General features: G+C 45.8%; 2 protein-coding genes across 5 annotated transcripts in view; both read left to right on the top strand.

Annotated features, from left to right (window-relative positions):
• The window catches only part of adamtsl4 (ADAMTS-like 4), a 37,290-nt gene extending 21,705 nt beyond the window's left edge, over positions 1 to 15,585 (top strand). Inside the window, exons 6-17 of the mRNA XM_019881575.1 lie at positions 5,842 to 5,981; positions 7,264 to 7,468; positions 8,631 to 8,809; positions 10,180 to 10,294; positions 10,473 to 10,757; positions 11,782 to 11,911; positions 12,165 to 12,369; positions 13,046 to 13,219; positions 13,311 to 13,490; positions 13,643 to 13,822; positions 13,905 to 14,052; positions 15,097 to 15,585. Coding sequence (XP_019737134.1) covers positions 5,842 to 5,981; positions 7,264 to 7,468; positions 8,631 to 8,809; positions 10,180 to 10,294; positions 10,473 to 10,757; positions 11,782 to 11,911; positions 12,165 to 12,369; positions 13,046 to 13,219; positions 13,311 to 13,490; positions 13,643 to 13,822; positions 13,905 to 14,052; positions 15,097 to 15,230 — 2,075 coding nt within the window. The 3' untranslated portion in view covers positions 15,231 to 15,585. The remainder of the gene's footprint in view (positions 1 to 5,841; positions 5,982 to 7,263; positions 7,469 to 8,630; positions 8,810 to 10,179; positions 10,295 to 10,472; positions 10,758 to 11,781; positions 11,912 to 12,164; positions 12,370 to 13,045; positions 13,220 to 13,310; positions 13,491 to 13,642; positions 13,823 to 13,904; positions 14,053 to 15,096) is intronic.
• A 5,447-nt stretch (positions 15,586 to 21,032) lies between these two features.
• LOC109522799 (CUGBP Elav-like family member 3) overlaps positions 21,033 to 26,338 on the top strand; it is a 35,446-nt gene continuing 30,140 nt past the window's right edge. For 2 of the 4 annotated variants that reach the window (XM_019881610.1, XM_019881607.1), the window contains exons 1-3: positions 21,033 to 21,625; positions 21,878 to 21,912; positions 23,639 to 23,881. In XM_019881610.1, the coding sequence (XP_019737169.1) occupies positions 23,737 to 23,881 (145 nt within the window). In that variant the 5' untranslated portion in view covers positions 21,033 to 21,625; positions 21,878 to 21,912; positions 23,639 to 23,736. Of the gene's footprint in view, positions 21,626 to 21,877; positions 21,913 to 23,638; positions 23,882 to 25,882; positions 25,942 to 26,338 lie in introns of those variants that run through there. The other 2 variants (XM_019881608.1, XM_019881609.1) reach the window with 2 other exon arrangements.

The raw sequence follows: 26,338 nt of genomic DNA, 5'->3' as shown, positions 1-26,338 counted from the left end.
GGAGCACAGTCAAGGAACGAATTCAACTCCTAACTCAAGGCATCACTGTAATTCTTTTCCCCCTCTTTTCAGTCATAGATAATTTATCATTTTTGGTTGTCAGGTCACAACATTAGCAGTGCTACGAAAACACTTAATTATTATTATTTTTTTGCCATTACAAAATCATTTAGTCTCCTTTTATACCTTTAGCTAAGTACAAGTCAATGAGTTGAATCATTACTTCTACTTTTGGAGTCATGTTTTTGTTGTTGTTGTTTTTAAACAATTCAACGTAACTCAAATGTGTGGCCATTTTTTCCACCTGTGGATAAATGTCACTTTTTTGAGGGGTGGGGGTGGTGTGTGTGAGGTGGAGCGACAAGATAGCCAATGGGGCTCAAACTCATTTTTCACACACACACACACACACACACACACACACACACACACACACACACACACACACGCACACAAAAACCCTCTCTTCTTTTCTGTTCCCCCCTCATTTGTCCAACTTCTCCCTTTCTGTCTGCCTTCATCGCTGCCAAGTTTCTCCTCCCTGCTTTGACTCAGTTCTCAGCAGATTCCTGCCGAATGAGATAAAAGCCGGAGAGAAATGGAGGCAGCGAGAGGGAGGTGATAGGATGCAAGTGTCACATGAAGGCGACGTGGCCTGACCGACTTTTATTTTCTTTTGGCTTTCTGAAAGGTTTGGAATGTTGGACACTGTTAGAAACTTCACGATTGAGGTCGAGATCTGAACATCCAGTTCAAATGCCACGTTTCGTGATGTGGCAAAAAAAAAAAAAAAAGAAAAAAAGAAAGAAACCAGCAAAAGTCATTTCGTCATATTTTCTGACCCCAAAATTAGTTTTTGATCTTTTCGAGAGCGTGTACTGTTGTTGTATAAACAACTGAAACAATGTCGTTGCACAAGTGTCCACACGTTTTCTCATGTTTTGGTATGCATTTCTTTCCCGGGATAAGCGGGATAGTTGCAATATGTATCGACAATCATGCGTAAAGTTGTTTAATTCGTCTCTGTGTGACGCAAAGCTTTTCATCTGTCGACTCCTGTTAATAGTTTCACATGCGCCGTAGCCCCTCGACAACGCAATAGATTGGGCCAAAGTAGGGCGTTACATTCCAGCACATTCCGTCACATCCGACTGTTGTGTCTTGGTCTCCATGGATGTCTATGCGTGAACATTTCTGTCGACATACGTCTCCGCTCCCATCAGTCTCTTTGCATGCAGCGCTGCATTCTTTGTCGATATGTTTGGGCCGAACAAGCGTGGCAAAGTTGACTCGTCGTCTGGCGGAATTGCTAATTCCAAAATGTTCAATGATCAAAATGATAATCACGTATTCCTCTGTGTGACTATTGTGAAGAAGAACGCTTTCAACAGCTGCAAGAAAGCAATGTCAGGAAAGGCCTCCTAGAGCAGCTGGAACTCTATTTGCGTTGAATCAGAGGCCCTTTCTTGAAATGGCGGCAGGTGTGTGCTGACGTCCGCTTCAACGTGAGCTGGTTTATTATGGACAGCCATATTCTCAGTTATGAGGGTGTGCACACTTGTGCAACCACTTTAATTGAATGCAGTATGGTTGTGCTGGTTCGAACTCACGTTCATTATGGAAAAAAAACATATCATGGGGTGTGTGGACTTTTTCTATCCACTGCAGATGATCATCAGACAGTCATCATTGACGATAAGTTGATGTCCACAGGCCGTAACGAGCTTCATGGCTCATTTGATTCTGAGACAAACTATTGTTGAATAATTTATTTATTAATTTAGAGTCATATAAATAGAATTTGTGAGAGGGTGGGGGGGACACAAACAAACAAACGCCTCCTCAAAGAAACAGTAATCTTTGATCAAACAGTGCCGGATAATATTTCCAAAACAGGAAATGCCCTGAAAATAAAGGAAATTCCCCACCATACCCCCCCAACACCACCACCACCACCCCCCCTCCCAAAGTGGCGAAGAAGTACAACAAATACATGATTGATATAAATTGAGAGAACCGAAACTTTCAGAGATTTTTGTTCACTTTTTCCAGATGTTATGAGACTCCAAATTTCTTCATAATATAAACTGAACTCATTTTTAGTTGGATACTTTGTGCGATTTTCCTTGACGTCTCATTTCAAATAGATATTGTCGTTCGTGAGATAAAGCCCTTGATTTACATGATCAAGAATCCTGGAAAAATTGCCTCGCAATAGTTCTTCATTTTTCCTGTCATTTGGAGAAAAAAAAAATATCCTTCATGTCCGACAACGAGGCACTCTAAAGCAGCCTACTTGCATAAATAATGTCTATTTTCTGAAATAATTGGTGATACAATTCTACTTAAAAATGTTTTGGCACTCTAAAGCAGCCTACTTGCATAAATAATGTCAATTTTCTAAAATAATTGGTTATTCAATTCTACTTCATTATGAAAAATGAAATCAAAGGGGAGAATGTATTATGTTCGAAACAATTTTGCGTATTTTCCATAAACATTTAAATGACCGAGACTTTTAATATTATTCTCTGTCTCCTGTTTGTATATGAAGCGAAATGACCAAACAGACTCGGCGTGGCTTTCCTTCCTCTCCTGAGTGACCATTCGGTCCTCTGAAAAGTTCCCCCGCAGTGAGTTTTTCAACCACGATCCAGTCTGGCTTTTTTCATTCAGCGAGGCAAGCGAAGAAAAAAAGTCAGGAGTGAAGAAAAACAACCGCCCTCAAACGGGAAGCGACACGGCCAATCGTACGCGTTTGATTACGCCGGAGAGAACAAGCCGCAGTTCACTTCCACTCTTCGCGTCCTTGCACATGACGTCAGCTTTGACGCGTTCAACTTGAGCGTGTTCACTTCAGTCCACACCCATTGGGTGGCCACCAAATTTTTGCGCAACTCTAAATATCCAAAATAGCAATTTGCAGGACTTGACCGACAGGGACAAGCATGTGGATGCGAATGACAAAATGCAGTCCCGTGCAGGGGAATGGTTGTCTGTGCTTGTGTCCAGTTTCAGACGTGCTCTCTTTTCAAAACAATTTGCAATAACTGAACTCCCGGCAGCCATTTTGCCAGTTGCCAGTCGGGTCGATATTTACACAACACGATGCCCAATGCCGAGGCCTCCCAAAGTGTCTGAAATGCGCTCAAAAATCCTCTGTAAGCGCTGCACGTGCAGGTGTTGTTTTTTTGTTTCAATTTCTCCGGCCTCAACCCCACTTTCACCCCCCTCCCTCCCAGCCTCCCCTCCCATCACTTCCTGCCCCAGCGTTGCCTCTCGCTTTCTCTTTCTCTGCCCGAGTGTGTTTAGATGGAGCGATAGCGGGGAGGAAGTATATTTAGAGGACAAATATTCCACTGTCTGAACACCAGTGAGCTCTGAGAGTGACGGTAGGGACAGAAGCGGCAGAGGCGAGAATCAGGCCCAACAGACATTGGCTCGATATTGTCCCCCCCAAAAAATGATTGACCTGCAGCAAGTGAGGACGAAGGCTACACGAGCATGCGCGCAGAGCACTTTTTTTCCCCCCCCTGCCACTGTCTACAGTCTAATCTCTCAAAAAAAATAACTATGAGAGCGAATGGAAAGAGACACAGAAAGGCAGGCTGGGGACTCGGATTCTTTCTCTCGCTTTTGGTCGGCCCCCGCTTAGTGCACTCGTCATTCCTTATTAGATGAAATTCACAAAGGTAGCAACCGAGTTTGGATTGTAGAATTTATGTCGACGTTAAAGCTTCATGCATATGTAGCAACAAACGGGCATTGTTTTTCTCCATTTAGGGTCGAAATCCTCAGCTCCTCCCCTGTAGAATCTGCGATGCCAAACTGCGTGCCTGCCTTTCAAAGGCGGGCCTGGCCTGTTGAGTGACGTGGAAACGAGAAAATGAGGCTGCGCGGTCGGCCGGCTGCGAGAACCGGCTTTAGCGTTAGCAAGCGTGCGTGTAGCGTGACGGTAGCAGTTGAGGCCGTCGGCAGGTGGGCGAAGGTGCGCTTGCGGCGAAGCTATTTTGAGACCATTCATCCAGTAAAGCGATTGAAAGAGCGCCAGCGGCTGCGTCGGTCCTGTGGAGGGATGACAATTCGTTCTAACTAGCAGCGGCAGGTGATGTTAAATGAGCTAACGATGTTGACTTTATCCAGCAGGAAAGCAATTGTGACGTCGAACTTGACTTGATGTCGGCTCGTGGTTTTCTGCTGCATTTTTTACCCTTTCTGGTGATTACACGTCAAAATATTGTTCATTTTTCAAACTCGCACATACGACACCTGAGCAGGTGTGCGTGTTTTTAACCACTGACTTTGATGCCCAAGGAGACGTTGAGCATCTGCTATTTGAACCGCGCCACCCGAAGGCCCTATGTTAGCGATATGTCATTCGACTGAGAGTGGACCCACAGCGAGATAAATTGACACGCATATTTTATTTTTTTTTTTGCAACACCAGCTCCAAAATCTCCAAAGTCAAAATATTTGGAGAAGAAACCACTTCTTTTTTTTTTTTGTTTTATGCCTTATTATATAGAGTATAAATATACTTTGTATATGCATGGAACTGTGGGTGGATTTCTAGTAATTTAGCGGAGACAAGTGATACAGCGTTAAAAATGTCCTTTTCACCCCCACATCCCCCTCCTATATGCAACTCAATCTGTGACCCTTTTCTGCCACTATGAGCTCATGTCTATCGCGCTATCTCTCATATAAGCACAGACCCGTCCATTGCTGGAGGACTTTAACCCCATAACACCGCCAGTCTCTTACCTCCGAGAGAATGTCGATCCCTGGAGCCACCAGCTGCCTGTGTTAGTCATTTCGCAAATGCTTTGTCACTTTTAAAAGGAATCGTCTTTATTTGGAAACGCATTCTTTCCGAGAGTAAGATCATCTCATTCTTTTAGCGCTAGGGAGGGAATGGAACGTATGACGCTGTTATGGACAAAGGCAGGGCTCTTCAATTGAAAGTTAAAGACATCTCCAGCGACCCGTTTCAACATTGGGTCCAGATTCTTCCCCGAGAAGTAGAAAATTCAATCTCCTTTTTTATATATTACCTGTCCACATGTGAACCGTTTAGGTCAGGGGTGTCAAACTCATTTCACATTGTGGGCCACATACGGACTCGGTAGAGACCTTATGTGGCCCACAAGACTTGCGGACCACTCTGACTCCCCTGTGACGTATCGGAGTTCTCTAGTCTATGTGAGTGCTAAAACTTTTCGGCGTTTTCTTTTAAAGCGGCCCTCCAACTCCCTCGGGTCGCTCCCCCTCTCCATGAACAGTTCCATATATTTCACGGTACAGCCTGGGCCTCCCGGGCTCCTCGTAAATCTCAGCCCTTGCTCGTGATTAAAGGTCTCGCTCTCTCGTGGGCATGTGCTCACTTGCGAGCGGGGTCGGGGAATTGACTGATCAGTTTGGTTTGGAGCCTTAGTTCCTGAAAGCGGATGTTTGGCGCCGCACCAGAAAGGACTTGAGATATTGCGCTACAACTGCGAGAAAGTCAACACACTTTACAACCACACTTTATGCCCTGTGTCGAATGACTAATATCAGTGCTCTGCTGATGAGCTCAGATGAGCTGAGACGTCTCAATGAAGCGTGAGTACGAATCCCAGGACAATCCCCTCTGCAGTATGACTAGGCTGTCGCACCTCGACACGACTGCGTCGAACTCAAGTGGCATTCCATAATAACGCGATGTTCTCGAACGCTTCCATTGGACCCGAGCCCCCGTTTGGTCATCCTGCATCGAAAGCCATAGAAAGAAAAAAAAAAGGAGTTTTCGCTTCGACTTCTGAATGCAAGTTTAGCCGTTGACGCTCTTGACGTGTGTTTCAGTCGGGCCGGAGAAGCAATGCGAGCTGACGTGCCGTCCGGCGGGCTATCGCTTCTACGTTCGGCAGGCCGAGCAGGTGCGAGACGGGACGCCTTGCTTCAATGCCACCTCCAACGATGTGTGCGTCCAAGGACAATGTCTGGTGAGTGCGGCGAAATTCACTTGTGATGTCCAGAGGTTCTTTTCAGCAACATAAATGACATTTTTAAGAATTAACATTATTTTAGAGGAAAATGACAGATTTTGTCCAATAATTTGTCCAAACCGCCACGTAATGGCAGTCGGGACAATTCACTAGTGCCGCTTTAATGACTGACATTGACCTGACTGCACAAAAATTGACGACGACGCCAATTAGTGGTGCGGCTTTAAAGTCGCCGTGAAGTGAAAATGAATGTCTTGTAAATTGGACATACCGCAGAGAAAGGGTGTCGTTCACGAGCCTGCCAAATTGAATTCCCTCCCACCAAAAAATCGCAGAGCATATAAAGTGATCATATCTTACGATCGCTGAATGTGCAGAAACAACGCTGGACTGTCAATCAAATGTTTCTTCCCAGACTTCGAAACGTGAATACAATTTTATCCGCCTTACCCTTTCTTGCTGCGATGCGCATGCACTCACTGCTGACAACAAGGCACTCTATAGCAGTGACGCGGGTCCGAAGCCCCGTTTGCATGCTAGCTGTCGAGTCTTATTTATTTTGTTGTTGGTGATGGGGTTTTTTTTTTTACCCTCTCCTCGCTATGCATTATGTATTCTCGGCGTGGCATGCGCACACTCGCAGCTGACAATAAAGCGCTAGAAAGCAGCCAAGCCACGGCAGCTGGACTCCAAAGTTTGGCACCTGGTTCGGGTGCTTTTTTTAACCACAACCAATAAATCGGGGAAAACCGTAGTTCAAAAAGTTCTCCTGTCGCAGACGACGCTGCCATTTGCAAGTGCGGATCGGACGACGTCACTACGCATTTCCATCAAGACAGAGAATGTGTCGACCAGACGCAGCTTGGCTATTCCGTAATATGCCACCCGTGCGAATTCCCGTGAAATTCCATTTGAATTTGGCCTTTTAATTCTGATGGAGGCGTTTCAAAGGAGCATTTTCATTCCGTTTGGTCCTTCGGTTTCATTCTAATCAGAATACAAGGCTCCGTGGGAACCCGGCTAGGCGAGCCACAATAAAAAGAAGGTCCCAAAGTGGATCTATTCTCGTAAAAGCGGGCGCTTGGTCAGCCTCCTTTTGCCCTCATTCACCCTGTCAGCATTTGGCAGCGGTCACGCTCGTAAATGTCCGAATTGCACAACATCAGCGACATAAACACTGACAACGCATGTGAAATGTTTACAAGATCGGAATGTCCATTTGTCTTCATCCCTCCCTCTTGTTTTTTTGTTGTGTCGACCCTCCTCCGGTGGCCACCAGACGGAGGGCTGTGACGGCGTCCTGGGCTCCGGCTCGGTGCTGGACAAGTGCGGCGTCTGCGGTGGGCGGGACACGGCTTGTCAGAAGGTGACGGGCAGCTTCCAAAATATCAGCGTTCCCCTCGGCTACCACAAGATCTTGGACATCCCGGCAGGGGCCACCTTTATCAACATCACGGAGAGGCGGGCCAGTCCCAACTACCTGGGTGAGCTGCTCACAAAAAAAAAAAAAACTAAACTAAACTTGACAGCCGAACCCCGTTTATCACTGAATTATGACTGATGAATATCTGTCATGATTCATGTCGCGTATAATTTATACCAAAGGAAAAATGGCGAAAGCCATCGCGGAGAATTGCTAAAAGCAAATATCAATCGGTAACATGATGCAATTGCTTTATTCCTGACCTACTGTGTCGATATCTTATGTAGATCTACGATCGATTTTATAGAAAAGACCTTTTGAAAATCCAATAACAATCAATAATCATGCCCAAAGATGTGCGTGACAAAATCAACCGAGAGCAGTTGCTTTCGGTAGGCGCAAAATGCAGGATGGCTGAGGATTGAGGCATTTCGTCATCTTTTCGGAATGTCCTCAGCAAAAAAAAGAGACCGATCTTGGAATGCTTCGTTTTCTCTTCTTCGCCTAAACACAACAGTGTAATGCCACCTGGTGGCAGAAAATGGAACAACAGACCGAAAACAAAGAACAAAATTGAGTTTGCGACATCGCAGAACTGCGAACCCATAACGGTATCGTAATGAATCACTTCGAATAGTTGAAGTAGTACAGTAGAAGAAGCGGTAGTCGTGGTCGGAGTGCCACTTTTGGTCGTGACTGTCGTTTTATACTGCACCCCGGTGGCCAAGGTTGGCACACCAGAAGGAGCAGCACACAGAATTGGATGCAGTATTAAATTATAACATCCAAACTGTTGAATGATTTATATTTTGATTACGCTGTTTTTATAAAACACAATATTATAGAGCGGGTGGCCCGGTGGTCCAGTGGTTAGCAAACGAATTCCACTTTCATTCACTTCATTGGGGAAAAATGATTTGAGATTCAAGTGTTTTGGTGCCGAGGGTGTGGTCATGGAATGCAATGAACTTGTATCTGGAGGCACCACTGTGTCTGTTTAAAGTGCGAGTTTGGCCCTCGAGGGGGTGTTTGCTGGCTTTAGCGGGAGATTGTAAATGTTGTGGCTGGGCAGAGTCGGAGAAGATAAGGCTCACATTGTTTGAGGGCCAAGCCAAGTGAGCGTGTGTATTTGTCTTGACAGCTTGCGCTTGCTAATGAGAGTGCCCCGGTGTGTTTTGACTAACCGACTTTAGTGCCTCTGACACACCTTGTTCACCCCGCAGCCATGAGAAGCGGAACGGGGGCTTCGGTGGTGAACGGCCGCTGGGCCGTGGACCCCCCGGGGGAATACCAGGCGGGTGGGACCACCTTCACTTACGCCCGACCTCGAGCGGAGGGGGAAGACGAGCGAGGGGAGTCCCTCAGGGCGCCCGGACCCACCAGCACACAGTTGCAGCTCTATGTGAGTATGCGTCTTCCACACCAAAGTGGCATCCGCACAAACTGCACAAACTATTTGACATCATAGAACAAACAAAATTGTAAAAGCATGCATGGCCACAGGCTGAGCTTCCCCTCGTGTGTGTCAAGATCTTGGTGCGAGACAACATTGTGTCAGCATGAGAGCGGGATTAGAGGAGATATCTTCAAACTGGCGAAAGCGGGCCGGCTAATAACAACATTAACCTCAGGCTAAGATTTTATTAAAGAAAAAGGGAGTCATCAGCAGATTTGTCTGCAGTCACTTCGGGGCAGGAGGTCGAAAAAAGTAAACAAACGCTCACACAACATCCGTTTCAGTGACCGGATTTTGGCTTGTTTTACTTCATTGCAAAACTCCTCTTTCGAGATCCAGCCGCCAATGTTTTTCTCAATATGATATTGCTCATATTGAGAATCAAGTCGTAACGTTACGAGTCAAACTTGTAATGATGCAATGTACAGTCATATCTTTGCCAAATGTGTACCAGAGGCTGCGTGCGAAAAGCCTTCAGGCATATCAAACAACTTAAGGTTTGCGCTGCGAGTGAATGGATGCAGTGAAAACATTTCCAGATGGATGAAAATTCAACATCTCCGTGTGGGCGGTGCCGCTTGAAAAACACACAAAACTCTCCACGATCCAAATGGAAATCAGAACCTTCTTATTAGGATTCATAGTCAGCGGAGCATGACTTCCTGCATGTCCTGTCTCTTCACATCAACACGCGCACGCACGCACGCACGCACACACACACACACACACACACACACGTATCATTTTTTTTTAGATAGCAAAAAAAAATCGCACATTAAAACGGGAACCCCGCTGAGTTATGTTTGGATGACCTTGGACATTGTAAGTGTTGTTTCGACTGCCCGAGTATGCTTCACGTGAGCTGCACGTGCTGCATGCATGCACACAATCTGCAGCAGATCAGCGGAATACTTTCGTCGAATTAAAATGTACAGTTGCATTTACGAGCAACAACTTCTTAGCACGTTAACGCAAGCATGTTGGGGTTTTTTTTCCATTTTATGGGAATTGTGATTTATTCATCTATTTATTTTAGGAAACTAGAATTGAATGCTCCCACCCAGTTCATCGTGCTGCTCCTTGTGGCGTGTTTCTCTTGGTCACCAGGAGGCAGTCCTGTGTAATACACTCATGCAGACACAATTGAGGATAAGGAATAGCACTTCTTTGAATAGTACTGTAGTGACTCAGGAAGGTGGCGTAATAATAGTTTTTTTTTCACAGAGGATAAAGAATATATGCCTGCGATTGTTGTTATATTATCTGTCTATATGTGACTTTGTTGTGACGATTCCGCTTGCCTGGTGTTTGTGCAGATCATTTTCCACCAGCAGAACCCGGGCATCGACTATGAGTTTTACATCCCCGTGGAAAAGACAGAGGGAGAGACGCCCAGTGAGAGGCAGACGCAGGGGAGGGCGTCCCTTCGCGGTCAGTACATTCGCACGGCTTAAAATGCAACATTCATCGCAGATCTCTTTGAAAAGTTATATAAATTAAATTGGAATGATGAATAATGCGTTTCATGGGAGGGGGCGTATGTTGTTCTGGTTCTGGTGCGTGTGCATGCGTGACCCATATGGACTGGAGGCGTCCTCCTTGTGCGCAGGTGCCCACAGCGTGTCCATCCAAGAGCCCGTGCCTGCCGCCGCTCCTCCTCCTCCTCATTCCAACCCTTCTTTCCCCTCCTCCTCTTCATCTTCCTCCTCCTCTTCCTCCCTATTCGCACCCTTGTCGTCGGAGCGCTGGGCCGGCGAGAGATCCCCGCACCGGGTATCCGCGCCCAACCGGTACGCTCGCATCCCGCCTCGCACTGACCTGCCACTGGACACGCAGCCGCCGTTCGTGTGGAGGAGGGGCTCGTTGACGCCGTGTTCCGCCTCCTGTGGCAAAGGTCAGACCCGCCCCTTTCGTCCGCACCTGATGCCGCCTCAGAGCAAATATCGTAGAAGGAAGATGCTAGTGCAATGGTGCCTTGAAATACGAGTCAAATGGACCGTGAGGTTTTCACGGTACAAGCTGTCATTTTTTTTTTTCGTCCTTTGACCCACGAATGCAAACTTGAGATGCTAGTGCGATATGGTGGCAATGAACTCAATTCAACTCACTTCGCAAGAAGCAGTACTAACAAATTGTGAAATAGTCTTGAAGATGTTTAATGCCACTCCCAGCCGAAGCTTACTCAAAAACTACACAAGAAGATTACACATTATGTATTTACAGTATCAATCAATCAGGCTTTTCTTACATAAGAAAGCAACTCAAAGTCCTTCACATGAATTAAATTCCCCCCACCAACCACACATACACCATCAAAGAGAGCAATGAATGACCTAAGGACACAGCACTGCGTTGGACTAAGTTGAAAACAAACACTCGCATGCACGCTAATGCTAACACGTAATAGGAATCGCATATGTAACCCTTCGCGTGACTGATAGTTGAACACAAACAGTACAGCAAAAGATTTGGACATTCAATATAACAGTACTCACTGTCACATATTATTTATCCTCTGCGAGGAGCTGACATATGTATACGGTACAGACATCCAAGTACAGTACCAGAAGTGGAACATTATGGAGGGCTAATTTTGCTCATTAAAATGCACATTACAACAATCTTTTTGGGGGGCGGGGGGGTGGGGTGAAGGCTGTGATGGATGAGTGGCATTTCCATTCATTTCATATGATTTGAGATAAGACTGCTTCGAATTACGAGTGTGGTCACAGACTGAGTTCATCTCCGATCTCAAGGCACCACTGGATTCAAAACAGCCCATCTGCCATGTGCTATGGCATTGCCGAGCCTGGGTGGGAGCCTCCCCCTGACCAGTTTAAAATGATGTGCTGTGTCTCCCTCGTGTGGCTTCCGCGTGCAAGCGCAAGTACACGTCTCACCCGGCGTTCTCCTCACAGGCCATCAATATCGAGAGATCATCTGCATTGATCGCCACACAGACGAGGAAGTGCCCGAGAGGAAATGTGACTCTGCCGCTAAGCCAACACCAGATGAGGAGCCTTGCAATATGCACGCCTGTCCGCCATTGTGAGCAAAGACGCACGCACGACCTCCACCTCGGAAGAGAAACTATTGCTAGTTTGTTTTCGAAGCCGAGCTGTGTAAAAACCGCTGCTTTTATTTTCAAAAAAGATTGTCTCATGTTTGAGGGCGTTTAATAAATGTCATTCTGTGATCCATATGGGATACAATGTATTAATTGCCAGAGTTCAGTTTTGCGTGTTGTGTAAAGTTGCGTGTTGGTGACGGTTTCGTTTCTCTCTCCGTGTGTTCCGAGCAGCTGGGAGGCGAGCGCCTGGTCGGAGTGCAGCGTGTCGTGCGGGCCCGGCGCGCAGCAACGCCAGCTGCAGTGCAGGCAAAGTTTCGGCAACCGCTCCACTATGGTCCACCCCCAGCGCTGCGCCGGACTGGTCCCGCCCGAGTCCACCCAGGCCTGCCAGTTGCAGCTCTGCTCACACTGGGAGGTTGGCTCCGACTGGAGCACGGTAACGTACAAAAATACAAATCCACCACTTGCGCTTTGGCAGTGTGATGCCTTTATTTCAATTCTGCAGTACTTCATCAGACTAATAGCCGTAATTGGGATAATACAAATGTAAAAAAAATAATTTTATATTGAAATTTTAAAATATAACCCTCTCCTAAAAAGCCTGGAAATAACGCTTAGTAGTATATAGAATGTAAAATATATTACCAAAAAAAATGGGACTACCTATTTTAAAATGTTTACAATAATCATCTCGAGTTGAAATTTCTCATTTTGTTTTTGTCATAATTGCATTGCAATTGAATGCTTGCGCCCTCTGGTGTGCTTCCCTTGCCTGGCCACCTGGAGGCAGTATAAGATACACTTCAATGAGCCGTTGTAAGAAATCCCACTGGATACGGCAGCCAATCATATCGCAGTGGGGGTAAATTGCCTAGAACCCTAGTGGGATTTGTAAAGCCTCTTTGAGGCGTCTCAACTCATCCATATGGTCGTAATATTAGGAGGATAAAGAATTTATGACTGATGCATGAAACAAGTTGAAGCCTCGCTTGCGATTAATCGTTCACTATTTGCTCAAGTGCGGTACACTAACTTGGCCAAATGAATCATGAGGTCATTAAGTTTATTCATGTCATGTGCACATGTGTGTGTGTGTGTGTGTGTGTGTACAGTGCTCGGTGGACTGCGGCGTAGGCAAGAGGACGAGGAGCGTGCGTTGCGTGAGCGACGAAGGCAGCGTGGTGAACGACATGGAGTGCAGTACCCGGGCTCGGCCGCTGGGCAGCGAGGAGTGCAACATGGGCCCGTGCGTCACCAACTGGTACTCGTCCGCTTGGACCTCCACCGTGAGTGTCCCTCCCGCCCACCCCCGCCCACACCTACAAATGCACGGGATGCTCTCCTCCGTAACCCGCCGTCCGCTCCGCTTGCTCCAAGTGCTCGGCGCGGTGCGGGCCCGGCGTGCAGAAGAGGGAGGTGGTGTGCCTGACGCGCGGAGGGGTTCGAGAGGGCGAGGGAGCTGGCGGCTGCGTCGGGGAGAAGCCGGCCGAGCTGAAAGCTTGCAACGGGGGTCCCTGTGTGCCCGTCGCCAGTTGGTACAGCAGCCCGTGGACGCAGGTAAGAATGCTGCCACGCCGTCCGTTCCAAAGCATTGTTTGATTTCAAATCAGCCAGCGTCGGCATAAATATCCGCCTTTAAATCTTTTCCGGCCTTGTTTCGACTTTCTGCATTTATTTTGACTTCTGACCAAGTGACGTTGGTCTTCCAGTGCAACGTTCCATGCGGCAACGGAACCCAGCGTCGGGACGTCGTTTGCGTCCAGAAGACGGGCAACGATTTCACCGTCGTGCCCTCGGCTGAATGCGCTCACGCGGACAAACCGGCGGCCGTGCAGGAGTGCGAGATGGGCGATTGCCAGCCGCAGTGGTTCACCACCGAGTGGAGCGCGGTGAGACGCAAGCACGCCCGTGAGATGGAACGGGGGGCAATGGCGTGGTCTACAATGTGCTTTTGTGTGTCGTTGGTGTCAGTGCTCTCGCTCGTGCGGAAAAGGCCTCCAGATGAGGGAGGTGCGCTGTCTGACTGCGGACAAAAGGCACAGCCAGAACTGCGGTGTCGACATCAAGCCCGTACAGGAACAAATCTGCAACACCATACCATGCAGCCCGCAAGTCCCAGGTTGAATGCCACTCGCGCTACACGCTCTGCACAGCACTCACTTCACTCAAATCACATTCGGCAATCGCCATTTGGAAAAAAGGATGGAAAATTTGAATGCTGGAGGGGCTCACAATTTTTCATCAGGGCTACTTTGGTGGCGGCGGGGGGCACATAGGACCACGCACGTATGTGCAAACTACCATTTTAAAAATGAGCAAAGTACATGCCAGCCTGTGATTAGCGAAATATGTGCAAAGTACGCGCTCTTCACATATTTCACTTTTGATGATCTATTTTTTAAAGCATGTTTAAAAACAGATCCACTGTCCTTAGCCAACAGCAGAAGCTGTCAGGGCTCTCTCGCATAACATTTACAATTCAAGGATCCCACAAAACTTCCAAACAAGAAAACATGAAGGGGCAAGAACTCATTTTGTGCTTTTTTTTCCCCCCAAAAATGTCAACTGTGTCAAAATTGAAATATTATTGAGCTGCTATTGTCCTGCATATCTTTCTAAAAAATGATTAGCCCTACTCACCTCCTATTATAGGGCAGTTCCAGTTTTTCATGGAAACTGTGTATTAAATGTTTATCAGCACTTCTGGAAATTTTGAGGGGTTGTAAAAATGTTTTTTCCCAAAATTATTATTATTATATATATTTTTTTTATTAAGTAATTAGTATTTCCTAATTGTTTTTTAATGCCTATAGCAACGGCTGTCTGATTTTATAGTGAACAAAGTACATTTTTAGACATGATTTTTGATTTGTATTGTGAGGTGTTGAGTAAGTTTTTGTTTGGGGGGTGTGGGGGGAATGGGATTTGTTGAAAAACAATCACAACGAGGGATCGGTACAATGTTCGGGACCATTGAAATCGATTTTTGTTCTATATTTGGGATTTCAATTATTGCAAGGGTGGATTAAAATGTCACCCCCACAATGTAGGGGCGGGGCTACTGTTTAATGACTTTTGGGACACACCGTCTGGAGAATATGTGTGTACCAACCTGTCCCCCCCCCCCCCACACCCCCTCCTTTGCTTTGTTTTGGAACCACAGACGAGAATTGCAGGGACAGACGGCACAACTGCGTGATGGTGGTGCAGGCCAGGCTCTGCGTCTACTCCTACTACAAGACGGCGTGCTGCGCCTCGTGCACGCACAGCGCAGCGCTACGTGCCAAGAGACACTGACAGGCCAGTTGCAGGCAGGCAGCCCCGGTGTGCAAGAAGTTCAAGATTGGGCCCCAGTTGCCCGATTGCAACCCCCACCCTCCACCCCACCATGGACTACCCAAGCTAGATCAGTCACCTGTGGAGGCATGTTGTCGATAACCTTGAGTGGTTTGGCTTTCAGTTCCGGCAAAAAAAAAATCCTGTGAAAGCGGCCGCTTCTCTCGGCACACGCCTGTTAAATGGCCACATCTTGCCTTTCTTCACTCACTGTGTTAGCCCAAGAGGACATGCCACGTAGGGACACTTGATTTCAACTTGTTGAAGGGACGATTGAAGATATGAAGTTGTTTTCAAGCAGCTACAAAAAAAAAAACCCTCCTTATCTTCACTAGGCATAAAGTCGTACATCCAAGTCTAAGGGTTTAACTTTTGTAGATAGTGCACCTCCGCCGTTGTGCAAACGCCGGTGGATCCTCATTGAGCGCTGCGCATAATTTGCCAATTTGGCTGCCTGATCTCCGCCAAACTGCGCGTTCCTTGGGGTTGCGCCGTGTGGTCTAAACTCGGTCTAAATTTACGCTTGCTCAGGCCATATCTAAATACTGGTGCCAGGAAGTGTGCATCAAACCCTCTGAATCACTGTGTTATGTTTTGAAATCATCCCACTGGGTGGCACAGCTACGGGGGGCACACATTCGATTGACTCAGCGGCTGGGCTGTAAGTGCCCACTGAACAGCGTGCATGTGCTTCTGCGAATGCAAGGAGCCACTTTGATTGAAGTCCACTGTTTCTACTCCCACCGCGGAGCAACACTCCCTCTCCCAGAGCCGCCTTCCTGCGCTGGTCTGCAAAATTTCCAGCGTTGGGTCAAACCCGCCTTATGTGCACAAATATGCCGCACGCTGTGCCAGATTTCCGCCGATCATGAACATAAGAGTCCCAGAAGGAAAACTAGAAAATGTGCATCACGCGGGACATTGTGGACCACTTCTACTTTTTGTATTTGTGTATCCTGCAGCCTCTCAACGGTCAACTATCTAAGGTTTTCTGCCGTATTTGTTTACCAAAAAATGTTCCCTTTAAGTGCCCTTTTAGTATTAATTGCTAAAAAAAAAAAAAGAATTTAAAAAAAAAAAAAAAAGATAAACCAAAGGAGCCATTGAAACACCAAATGTGCAAAAAGTCCATATGGTCCCCGAGCAAAGGTGATGTCACTTGGCTCAGTTTAAATCAAGCCAATTGTGGTTGTCATTAAAATCACACAAACAGGCCAAGATGTCATTGTGTCCAGTTTCAACAGTTCACACTCAACAGAAGTTTCATGTCGCAAGTGATAAAACATCCTCGTCCCGCCTTGTCTTGACGGTAAATATTGAGCACAATGTGATGATCAACTGTATATACTGTATGCGTGTGAGTACTCTCATTGTTTTAAGCCCCCCTATCCCTTCCATTTTTTTTTATACCATTCGCACGGCACAAAATCTGCACACACGCTCCCACTTGTAAGGTGAGGCATCTGTATATTATGTATGTTTTTCATGTGGATAAGATGTGTTGAACATAGTCGGCGCTTATATTTTTAACTGAAGTGTAGTTGTTGTCCACGGAATTGATTCACATCTACCTGCTACGTACCTAACTTCAAGAAAGAGAATCTCCGTGTCTGCTTTCCTATTCATTCGTGTGCTTCAGAGTCTTCCAAATGTTGTCTCTCCCATAGTGACTTTAGATATATGAGAAAAGGAAAGGATAGTAATTTATCTATATCAAAGAACATGTACTGGTAATTTATTTTGTTTTGTTTTGTTGTTTCTGTCTCTAGCAACCACCAGATTTTATTACAAACGCACCTTTTATTCCTGTACACACGCACACACCTCATAGTACACAAAAACAGTGCGACAAATTTACTATCCCAATGCGAAGCGAACTCAATAAAACTGAAACAACGGATGAAGAAAGACTTGTGATCATTGACAACGAAAAAAAGAAAAGAAAAGAGTGTGTTGCTGCTACTGTCAGTGGGTGGCGCCATTGAGTCATGTTCCGATTCATCAGTGTTTCTCAAGTTTTCAGTCGAAAGTTAAAACTATTGTACAGTATATCTAAATCCCTACAAAACCCCTTTGACTCCTCACTGAAGCTCACGTGCGTGCTTTTGGAACGTAGATGACAATCTCACAGAATCACGTGGTCACCGTGCAGCCCAAAACGTGTTTTGTTCTATTTAAAGGTAATCGCTAAATCGTTCCCTAACCTAGGAGAGCACTGATCGATTGTTTAGTCTATCTGCCCCTCCGCCTGATGTCCTCATGCATGCTTGACTTTTGTTTTTTCAATCAGAGCACCTGGTGAATTTGCCAAATTGAAAACATTCCTGGCAAAGGGAGACACGGGACCAAGTACAGTGATCCCTCACTTATCGTGGTTAATGGGGACCGAGACCCCCCGCGAAAGAGGAAAATTCGCGAAGTAGGTACCCCCCTGTACAGGTATATGTAAATGTGTATGAGGATATATAATATTTATAAGGCCAAATTTAATGGTGTACATGCATGTAGAAGGAAATGTTTGTAGTAATTAACATTACATTAATTATATGCTAACACACACACACACACACACACACACACACACATATATACAAATGTGTATATGTATGTATAAGTTAGGGTAGTGTATAAATAATAAAATACAGTAAACATATACATGTAGTACTGTATATGTTGCTCTATGTGACTGCTGTTGTTTTGCTGACTTTCGTTGCCTATCGTGAACCTTTTGCGGCATTTTCGCAATTTTTTTTTTTTTTTTGATGAATACTTTTGAAAAACCCGTGATGCACTGAAACCGCGATAAGCGAACCGCAAAGTAGCGAGGGATCACTGTACACCAAGGTGAGATCATCTGTTTCACGTGTAATGTCTTCATTTTGTACTGCATGTGCATTTACATCCATGTTTGGAGGGTTTTCTTTGTCACCTGAATTCAACTTCAACCGCATCAAGAAAAACAAAACAACTTGTGGTTCTCGTAGCGGAATCTATTTGGAGCTATTAAGTCAGGTTCTGCACATTTTCGCGTGTGAGTGGGGAAGTTCCACTCACCAGGGGCAACTTGACAAATGTTCACTTTGGGTGCCAAGCGTCTTTGCTCGTTCATTTAATAACAATGGGCTTCCTGTCTCACTTTTATCGCAGGCCCGCTTTCCCAAATATAAACTCGGGAACGAAAATGGGTTGCGGGTCAATTTTTATTGGGTCGCCGATCATCACGGTAAAATGATGCGAGCTACTTTATCGATCAACGAGCAACCGACGCCATTTCACATCAAAGGGCTTGTTTATACCAGTAAATTCATGTCTGCCGTGACACTTAAGTTATTTTATGTTACAGCGTTTCATTTATTATTTCATGTCAGGCTCGGAACCTAATCTGGGTCTTGAGGTGAACAAAATGTGGGGATGACCTGCTTTCAAGTTTTTGGAGCACATCCTATTCTGTCTCTGGCATCTTTGATCGTTGAAAAGAAAAAGTGTGGTTCAATGGTGGTTGTGGCATGGCCAGGCCCACTCGTACATTAAAACACAACATCTTTATTTGTATAACGGTTTCACAACAGCTGTGGCTGTAACAAAGCCCTTTACTGAACTTGAAATGTATGTATTGTATATCTGCCAAAAAAAAAAAAAATTAAAGCAATTAAGGAAAATATTACGCAATGGCTAATTCGATCAACTGACCCGAATTCTATTGAGCATGCATTTCACATGCTGAAGACAAAATAAGAAGGAAGTGAAAACAGTCACAGTAGAGGTCTGGCAGAGCATCAGCAAGGATGAAATCCAGCATCTGCTGAGGTCGTCGGTGGGTTCCACACTTAAGACTGCATGCAAAGGATTTGCTCTCAAGTATTCAAAAGTTGGATGAATGTGTGTCCCATTACTTCTGGCCCATTCAATATTGAGAGCTTGTGCTGACCTCAAATGTGATGTTTGCCATCCACGTTGCGAACAATCAGCCACTTTACTGGATGATCTTAAACGGATGATGACTCAGCATGTTGTCCCGTTTTTCTGGGGCAGTCAAAGATGGCGCGACCTGGGTTCCCAAATCAGTTTCCTTGTAGTGGTGCGTGCAGGCCTTCTTAGTGTTCACTCTTTGCCGCGTGGGGAGACTCCACCGCTCCGGTGGCGTGCAGGCCTTCCCTGCTTGCATGCGGGCAACATCCTCGGAGCGCTTCGTGCGGGCTTGCGTGCCTCTGCCGGGTTACCGCCGGACACCCCTGGTGCGGTGTAATACGTGGAAATGAGTGTGTGCGCATGCGCGCGTGGTACACGTATGTGGCAGGGTTGCTTGCTCACGGAGGGCACGAGGCAAGGCAGGCAGATGGTGACCTTTAGCTGTAGTAAATTACCCTGAACTCTATGATTCCCACTGCCCCCCCCCACCTCTCTCCTTCACACCAACACACACGCGCGTGCACGCACACGTCAGGTTAGTTGGGCTTACGTCGCCTCGCTGTCATTGAGTGAAACAGCACAATTGAGTGAAAAGTAGGCCACCTCCCTCCCCTTCCGTCATTACGCGGAGTGGGCGTGAGTGTGATTTCGCTCTCCAGCGTGAGCGGCAGCTGTAGTCGGTCGTGAGCGCGTGCATGCGTGGCGTCTGGGGGCGCGCATCGCAAGCGAACATATAGCTCCCCCCTGCCCCCCAGCTCGCCCCTTCCTCACTCGACTATTGCTTCATTCGTTTAAGTGTATTAACAGAACAAGACTAAACAAACAAGGTGTACGATTCTACTCTTACGCGATTAATGTATGATTAATGTATCAGTAGCATTTGGACAGTTCATGCAAAATGGGAAGTAAATTTTTAGCAGGGGTCTACAATGACGTTGATAGATAATACATCAATGAGTGAAAAAGTTGCTGGTATGTATCATGGGTAATATAATACAAATGTACATGTATTAATGATAACGTCACATTTAAACGAGTGCAGATTGAGTGCAACAATGTATACTAATACACGTTGCAATGATAATCAAGAATTAACAGTGCGATGTAAAAGTCCTGGTTCACCATTTGGTGTTTTGGTGACTGGTTGTTGAAATGTAATGTGTTGCTTTTTCATCCTATAAATTCAAGTTATGCAAGTCATAGTGATTGTTGTGAAAGATCACTATAAAAATAAAGCTAGTGGTGACTTTTCCACAGTATTGTAACTACAAAGTAAAAGAATGGTAGCGTTTCGAGGAAAATACTTGAGAATAGTTACCATGTCCCTTTATTTACAGCGCTAACTCTATATTTTGTGACAGCAGTCCTGGAACACCTCTTGTATGATTTACTGTCGTTTTTCTCCAAAAGTGGGTCGCAACTTGGCGGGTCCCAGTCAGGATAAGATCACCTATGAACCATCCTTCTCAGATTTTACATTTTCATCGGAACAAAGATTTTTGTCGTTAGTATGATCGAACTTTTGTTTGTTTCCCACAGAAAGAGTCGGAATAAAGGGAGCGTCTCGTTTCAGCACCAAGGCCAGGGCTCCAGGCAAGAACAATAGGCGTCGACACCAAGGCAACACCTACAAATTCTCACCCGAAAATTGACACAAACATGTTTGACAGGTATTTATTTGGGATTATTTAGACTGTAATGTCATCTTACTTGATTTTATCGTATTTGTTTGTGTGAAAGTGAGGGTTGTAATGATCCGGGATCCGTGTATTTTGTTTAAACGTGTATGCTATTTGGAGACGGTTCCCGGTGTACGTCACGAGTAGGGGGAGGGGCAGGTGGAGGGAGAGCGAAGAAGCTGCACGAGGATGTGAAAGCAAAGCGAAGGCAGTCGTCGGACGGGGGAGACGCAAGCGAACACGCGAGCGACACATTTTTACCCTACAAAAACTCAACAAACAAACAAAAAACCGCAACCGCAAAACTAAGCCAGAACAGCGCGGAACAGTCACGACAAAGAAGAAGGGAGAAGCCCGCTTTTTTTCCTCTTTTCTTTTCACGGGCAGCAATTAAGCCTTTTCGCCCGCCATTTAGTTTGTCATCATCACGTCGTCAAAGTGGAAACAAGCTAGCTCGAGGAAGTCGGCGGTTTTTTGTTTGTTTGTTTGTTTGTTTTTCCTAGTGAGTTCCTCTTAAGTGTGTCACTTGAAACCATTAGTTACTAAGAATAGTGTTCCTCTGGGCTTATTTCTTTATTTATCGTAAAGACACAACTTGTAGTATCCGAGGAGGAGGCACAAAGGAGAGAAAAGAGAGAAGAGCATCCACCGTACGAGAGGACGGGACACGCACGCACACGCACACACACGCACACACTCACACAGAGGACGACGACTAGACGAGCATCACTCCTTTTTTGGTTGTGTGACAAGCTTCACCTGCGAGAGGTAAGACTTTGAAACATGGCTTTTCCCTCCCCTGTGTGTGTGTGTGTGTGTGTGTGTGTGTGTGTGTGTGTGTGTGTGTGTGTGTGTGTGTGTGTGTGTGTATACGTACACAGGGAGGGAGGGAAAGGAAGGGGGCGGTCGGACAAAGAGCAAAGGGAGCCCCCCTTATGACATCCGTGTTGTAACCTCCAGCTGCCTAAACAAAGAAGCCCGTCCTATACAATCATGTTGTTCTCCTTTCTGCACTTGTAGGCATCCCCACGGCTGCTTTCTCCACGAAAAAAAAGGTAACACACGCACGCACACGCTTCGCACCCACCGCCACTAAGTCCCATTCATGTTCTTTTGATCGAAGGGAAACAGTGCCATTATTGTTTTTTGATTGGCTCATTAAAATTTGCATAATTGTTCAACAGAAGCTGCGCTCAGCCTCTTTGTCATCAGATGCACACACACAATCGCGACTCAATCCTGTGCATTTTCAAGCTTTACAGATCGTTTCGGTACGATAAACGTGCGCCTAAAAATAAAATATGATAAAATCTCGTGGAATATATTTACACATTGTTTTACAAGCCCAAGCCCCTGTATGCAAACTTAATAAAAAAAAAATCCCTGTTCGATTATTTAACATGCTAAAGTTAGTGGCAATGTAGGCAAGGAATAACAACAACAACAACAACAACAACAAAAAACACCCCACTCTTCTTTGTAATAGATGGCCTTGCTGTCATGGCTGTATCGGGAATCCAGCAAGATGCTGAGTATACAGTCTTGGGGGGGGCAGGTGGGGGGCCTCCGGTGTTGAAGTGCGGTCGCCCAAACCTCACAAAGGAAGGGCCAAAAGTCTGAACCACTTGAATGTCAGGCAGATGTACTCGCAGCTAATCCACTATGCTTATTCGATTCAAAAGTAATCACCGAGTTGTTGGCGAAACTCACTTTGAGAAACAATGATTTTTTTTTTTTTCAGTTTTTCACAGAGTTTCCCCAAACATCCAGTCAGGATCTAAATTGACTGTTGAATTACTTTTCCTAGTGGGAATGAAGTCAAGCAGTATTAAAAAAAAAAAAAAACAGGCTCTACTTTGTTCGAGATGACAGGTGAAAAGTAGTGGTGTCACAGCGTCTCTTATTTCAGTGGCTCTCTACCCTTTGTCAGGAAGTAGCATCTGGAAAAATTCTTGGCTCATCATCATGACGGCATGAAAGTACAGCAACCGCAAGGGCCCGGTTTAGCCCAAAATTTTTTTGACAAAAAAAAAAAAAAATATATATATATATATGTTTAATGTGCTGCATTTTATAGTCGAAGCCACTGTAACATCATGCACAGTTTGAACATTAACACTGCGCATAATTACAGGAGAAAAAAATGCACTTAAAGATTCAATTAAGAATTAAAGGTATTTTTTTTTTCTTCCTAAACATAAAAAAAAAAAAAAAAAAAATCTGAAATATTGAAGCTACTGGATTTAAAAGTTAAATAGAACTGGACTGCACTTAACGATGTACTGTGCTCATTTTAATATGTTTGACCATAGTCCATGTTTTAAAATCATCGGCCATACAGCATAATTGCACTTGTTCACTTGTTCGAAGTTTGTTACAGTATCAATAAAAAAAAAATACTAACGTGTGTTCTAAAATTACTTTTTGTCTTGTCTTCCCCCAAAAAGTGAAAACTAACTTTTTATGCTCTGCAATTATGCTATGTGGCCGGCGAAATGTTGTCAATTTGATTTGTGTTCAATTCAGTAATACTTTGGTGTTCAAGTATGCAAACATTTAAGAATCTTCTTTTCATCTTTCAGCACATATTTTTTTCTTTTCAGTATAATGCTAAAGCTTCTTCATCGTGTTTAAATGTATTACTGGATGACACCGCGGGAGCATAAGAGTATCGAGGGGTGGGGTGGGGGTGGGGGGGGGGACTGTGGGCTGCAAATAGCCCCCAAGCTAAACTTCGGACACCCACGAGCGTCATACCTTTTGTTGTTTTCCATCATTTAGATCCGGCAAGTGCCAACCACTCCTCCACTTTGGGGGGGATACCTGCCTCTCAATTGTTTGGTCCTCGGCCCCCGCCCCCTCCCACAACCCCCGCCCTGATGAAGGAAGCCGACGCCATCAAGCTATTTGTGGGCCAGATTCCCCGCAACCTGGAGGAGAAGGACCTCAAGCCCATCTTTGAGCAGTTTGGCAAAATCTACGAGCTCACCGTCATCAAGGACAAATACACCGGCATGCACAAAGGTGAGCGCCGCCGTTGCGCTGGCACGTGGATTGTGCTCGCGGATAGATGTTGCCATGGAAACCGTGACACCTCCTTTTGGCTTCCGGCAAGCGCGACAGCGAGAAAACATTGAACACCCCTTGCCCCTGACTCTTACTTAAAGATATCATGTCCAACTTCAATCTAAACATACGCTAGGCAAACTTGAGATGAACTGTGGAAAATGCACACTGTCGGAGGGGCTCTTTTGTGCGTGCGTGCGCGCGCGCGCATGTGTGTGTGTGTGTGTGTGTGTGTGTGTGTTATGAAGCAGATTAGACTGTATGCGCCAATCAGTGTAATGGGCCTGTAAGCCTGTGTGATACAAGAGGAAGAATCTGCTGTTTTGAGAATCCTCTCGGCCACAGTAAGCTCCTCTTAAAAGCAATGAGATGGACCGTAAGATGCGTGTGTGTGTGTGTGTGTGTGTGTGTGTGTGTGTGTGTGTGTGTGTGTGTGTGTGCTTGTGCGTGCATCTTGTCCCTTGTTAACTTACAGTAGAACCTCCGAAGTGGAACACGTTACGTTTGGTTTCTTAGTATTAACAGTGACACACGTGTGAAATCAAATCCGGCACTGACGTCGTGTCAGATGTAAGCGTCACGCTTTGGGGTACGGTTGAGCACGATGAGCTTTTTTTGCGGCGTCACTCTGAATGTCAAACGTGGTGAGCAGATGGACTCCAATGCAAGACAGCAGTCGCGGAAGATCCAAATCAAAGACAGTCCTGTCGAGCCGACGGGAACGGAGAGTAAAAACTGCGAGTTGATAGCAAACTAAACGAAGTCGCTAGGGCGAGGTGGCATGTCCTTAACCCTTTCAGGGACAGCGGTTACTACTACTTGTCATGTTATCAGGTTACAGAGTGCATGAAAGAGTTAATAAAATCCATTTTCTCCCTTCAAGCAAATGACATCATTCAAAACTTGGAGGAAATTGCCTTTTGAACGCTGCCATTGATGTATTTTCATCAAATGTTCAACAATTTAACATCAATGAATTCACCCAAAATATTTCCTTGGCGGTTGATGAATAACGTAACAACAAAATTGTCGCTGAACAGAACACGGAGAAAACTTGCTGCTTTTAAAACAAAAATGAACTTTTGTCCCTGAAAAATGTCAACAAAGTCCCGGTGCCTGTTGATATCGCCTTTGTTGTCGTCGTTGTGCACGGTCGACTCGGTGATTGTCGTCCAGCATTTCCGACGTCTGCCCTAAAATCATTCGCTTCTTGTCTCTTGTTTTTGTTTTTAAGCGGGAGATAAGCTCCATGTTTTGGTTTCACCAACTTTGCAGCCAACTGTTTGGCGCTCATCGTCTGATGCTGCAAATGTGAACCAGTTCCAAGTAACTGAGAAAAGATTCGCTTGCTGGTTTGGTTCATAACATGTCACAAAATGAGCAAAATAAGAATAAGAAAACCTTTATTTGTCCCACAATGGAGAAATTTGCACAATGGGTATTTTCCAAAGTAGAAGCAGATGTTGCAAATGTCGTATTTTGATTGATTGACATAATCCATCTTCTTTGATGGAGCATTGCAGAAATCGGAGAATATTTGCCATCGAAATGCTGAATTCAGAGGTTTTGGACCAGAGTGAAGGATTATCAAAATAATCGTAATTTATCAAATATTTTTCGCAACGCTAGAAAAAAAAAGTTCTGCTTTAGATGAATCCCCTTTCGTATTAATAAACTTGTTTACGAATAAGTTTCGCCAACTATCCACAATTAGCCGATTCAGTCCACCGACGCTGGCAGGCTGAACTGAGGTCAGGTGACGTTTTGAGCGAGCCTGTTCCGGCACGTTCCACTTTGGGGCTTCCGCTGTCGTCTGTGGCGTTCCCCCCCCATCCACCCCCCCACCTGCAGCCCTTTGTGATCGTCCTCGTCCTAATCATGTCTTCCTTTTTTTGGACGTACGTAACTTCATCAGCCTCTTACCGGGATGCTAACCTGCTGCTAATCTTGTTGTCTTAGTGCTGGTGACAGGTGTAGTAAACGGCTCCGGCCAGCCTCCCTCACACACACAGACGCAGGTACAGACCCATAGGCAAGCAGCGGGTGGGGTGGGCGTGTATTTGGAGTGATCGTGAGGCATGCCAAGTGGTTGGTATATGCGGCCGGCGTAGACGTGAGTGAGTGTGCGGCGCCGGCGAGGCCTTGTTAGCCCTCGCGCACACGCCTGTGGTGCTGTCGTGTGTGCTGACTCGTGCCGTGCCGTTCTGAACTGTGACGTGCCCGTGTGGAGTGTCCTCTGCTCTCAAGTGCATCATCATGGTGGTGTTAGGTATCGTTGCAGTGCATGAATATTCATATCTGTAACCCCCCCCACCCCCCCTCGCAGAATAAACCTTGGCAGCTGACAAGTCATCAGGGAGAGAAAATCGGTCAAAATCATTCAAAGATTTTAAATGGTGGTCTTCCTCTCGACTG

This window comes from Hippocampus comes, unplaced genomic scaffold, assembly GCF_001891065.2.
Source record: "Hippocampus comes isolate QL1 unplaced genomic scaffold, H_comes_QL1_v1.1 scaffold227, whole genome shotgun sequence".
NCBI lineage: Eukaryota > Metazoa > Chordata > Actinopteri > Syngnathiformes > Syngnathidae > Hippocampus > Hippocampus comes.
Note: the sequence above shows the minus strand (reverse complement) of the source record. Positions and strands in the feature narration are given on the sequence as shown.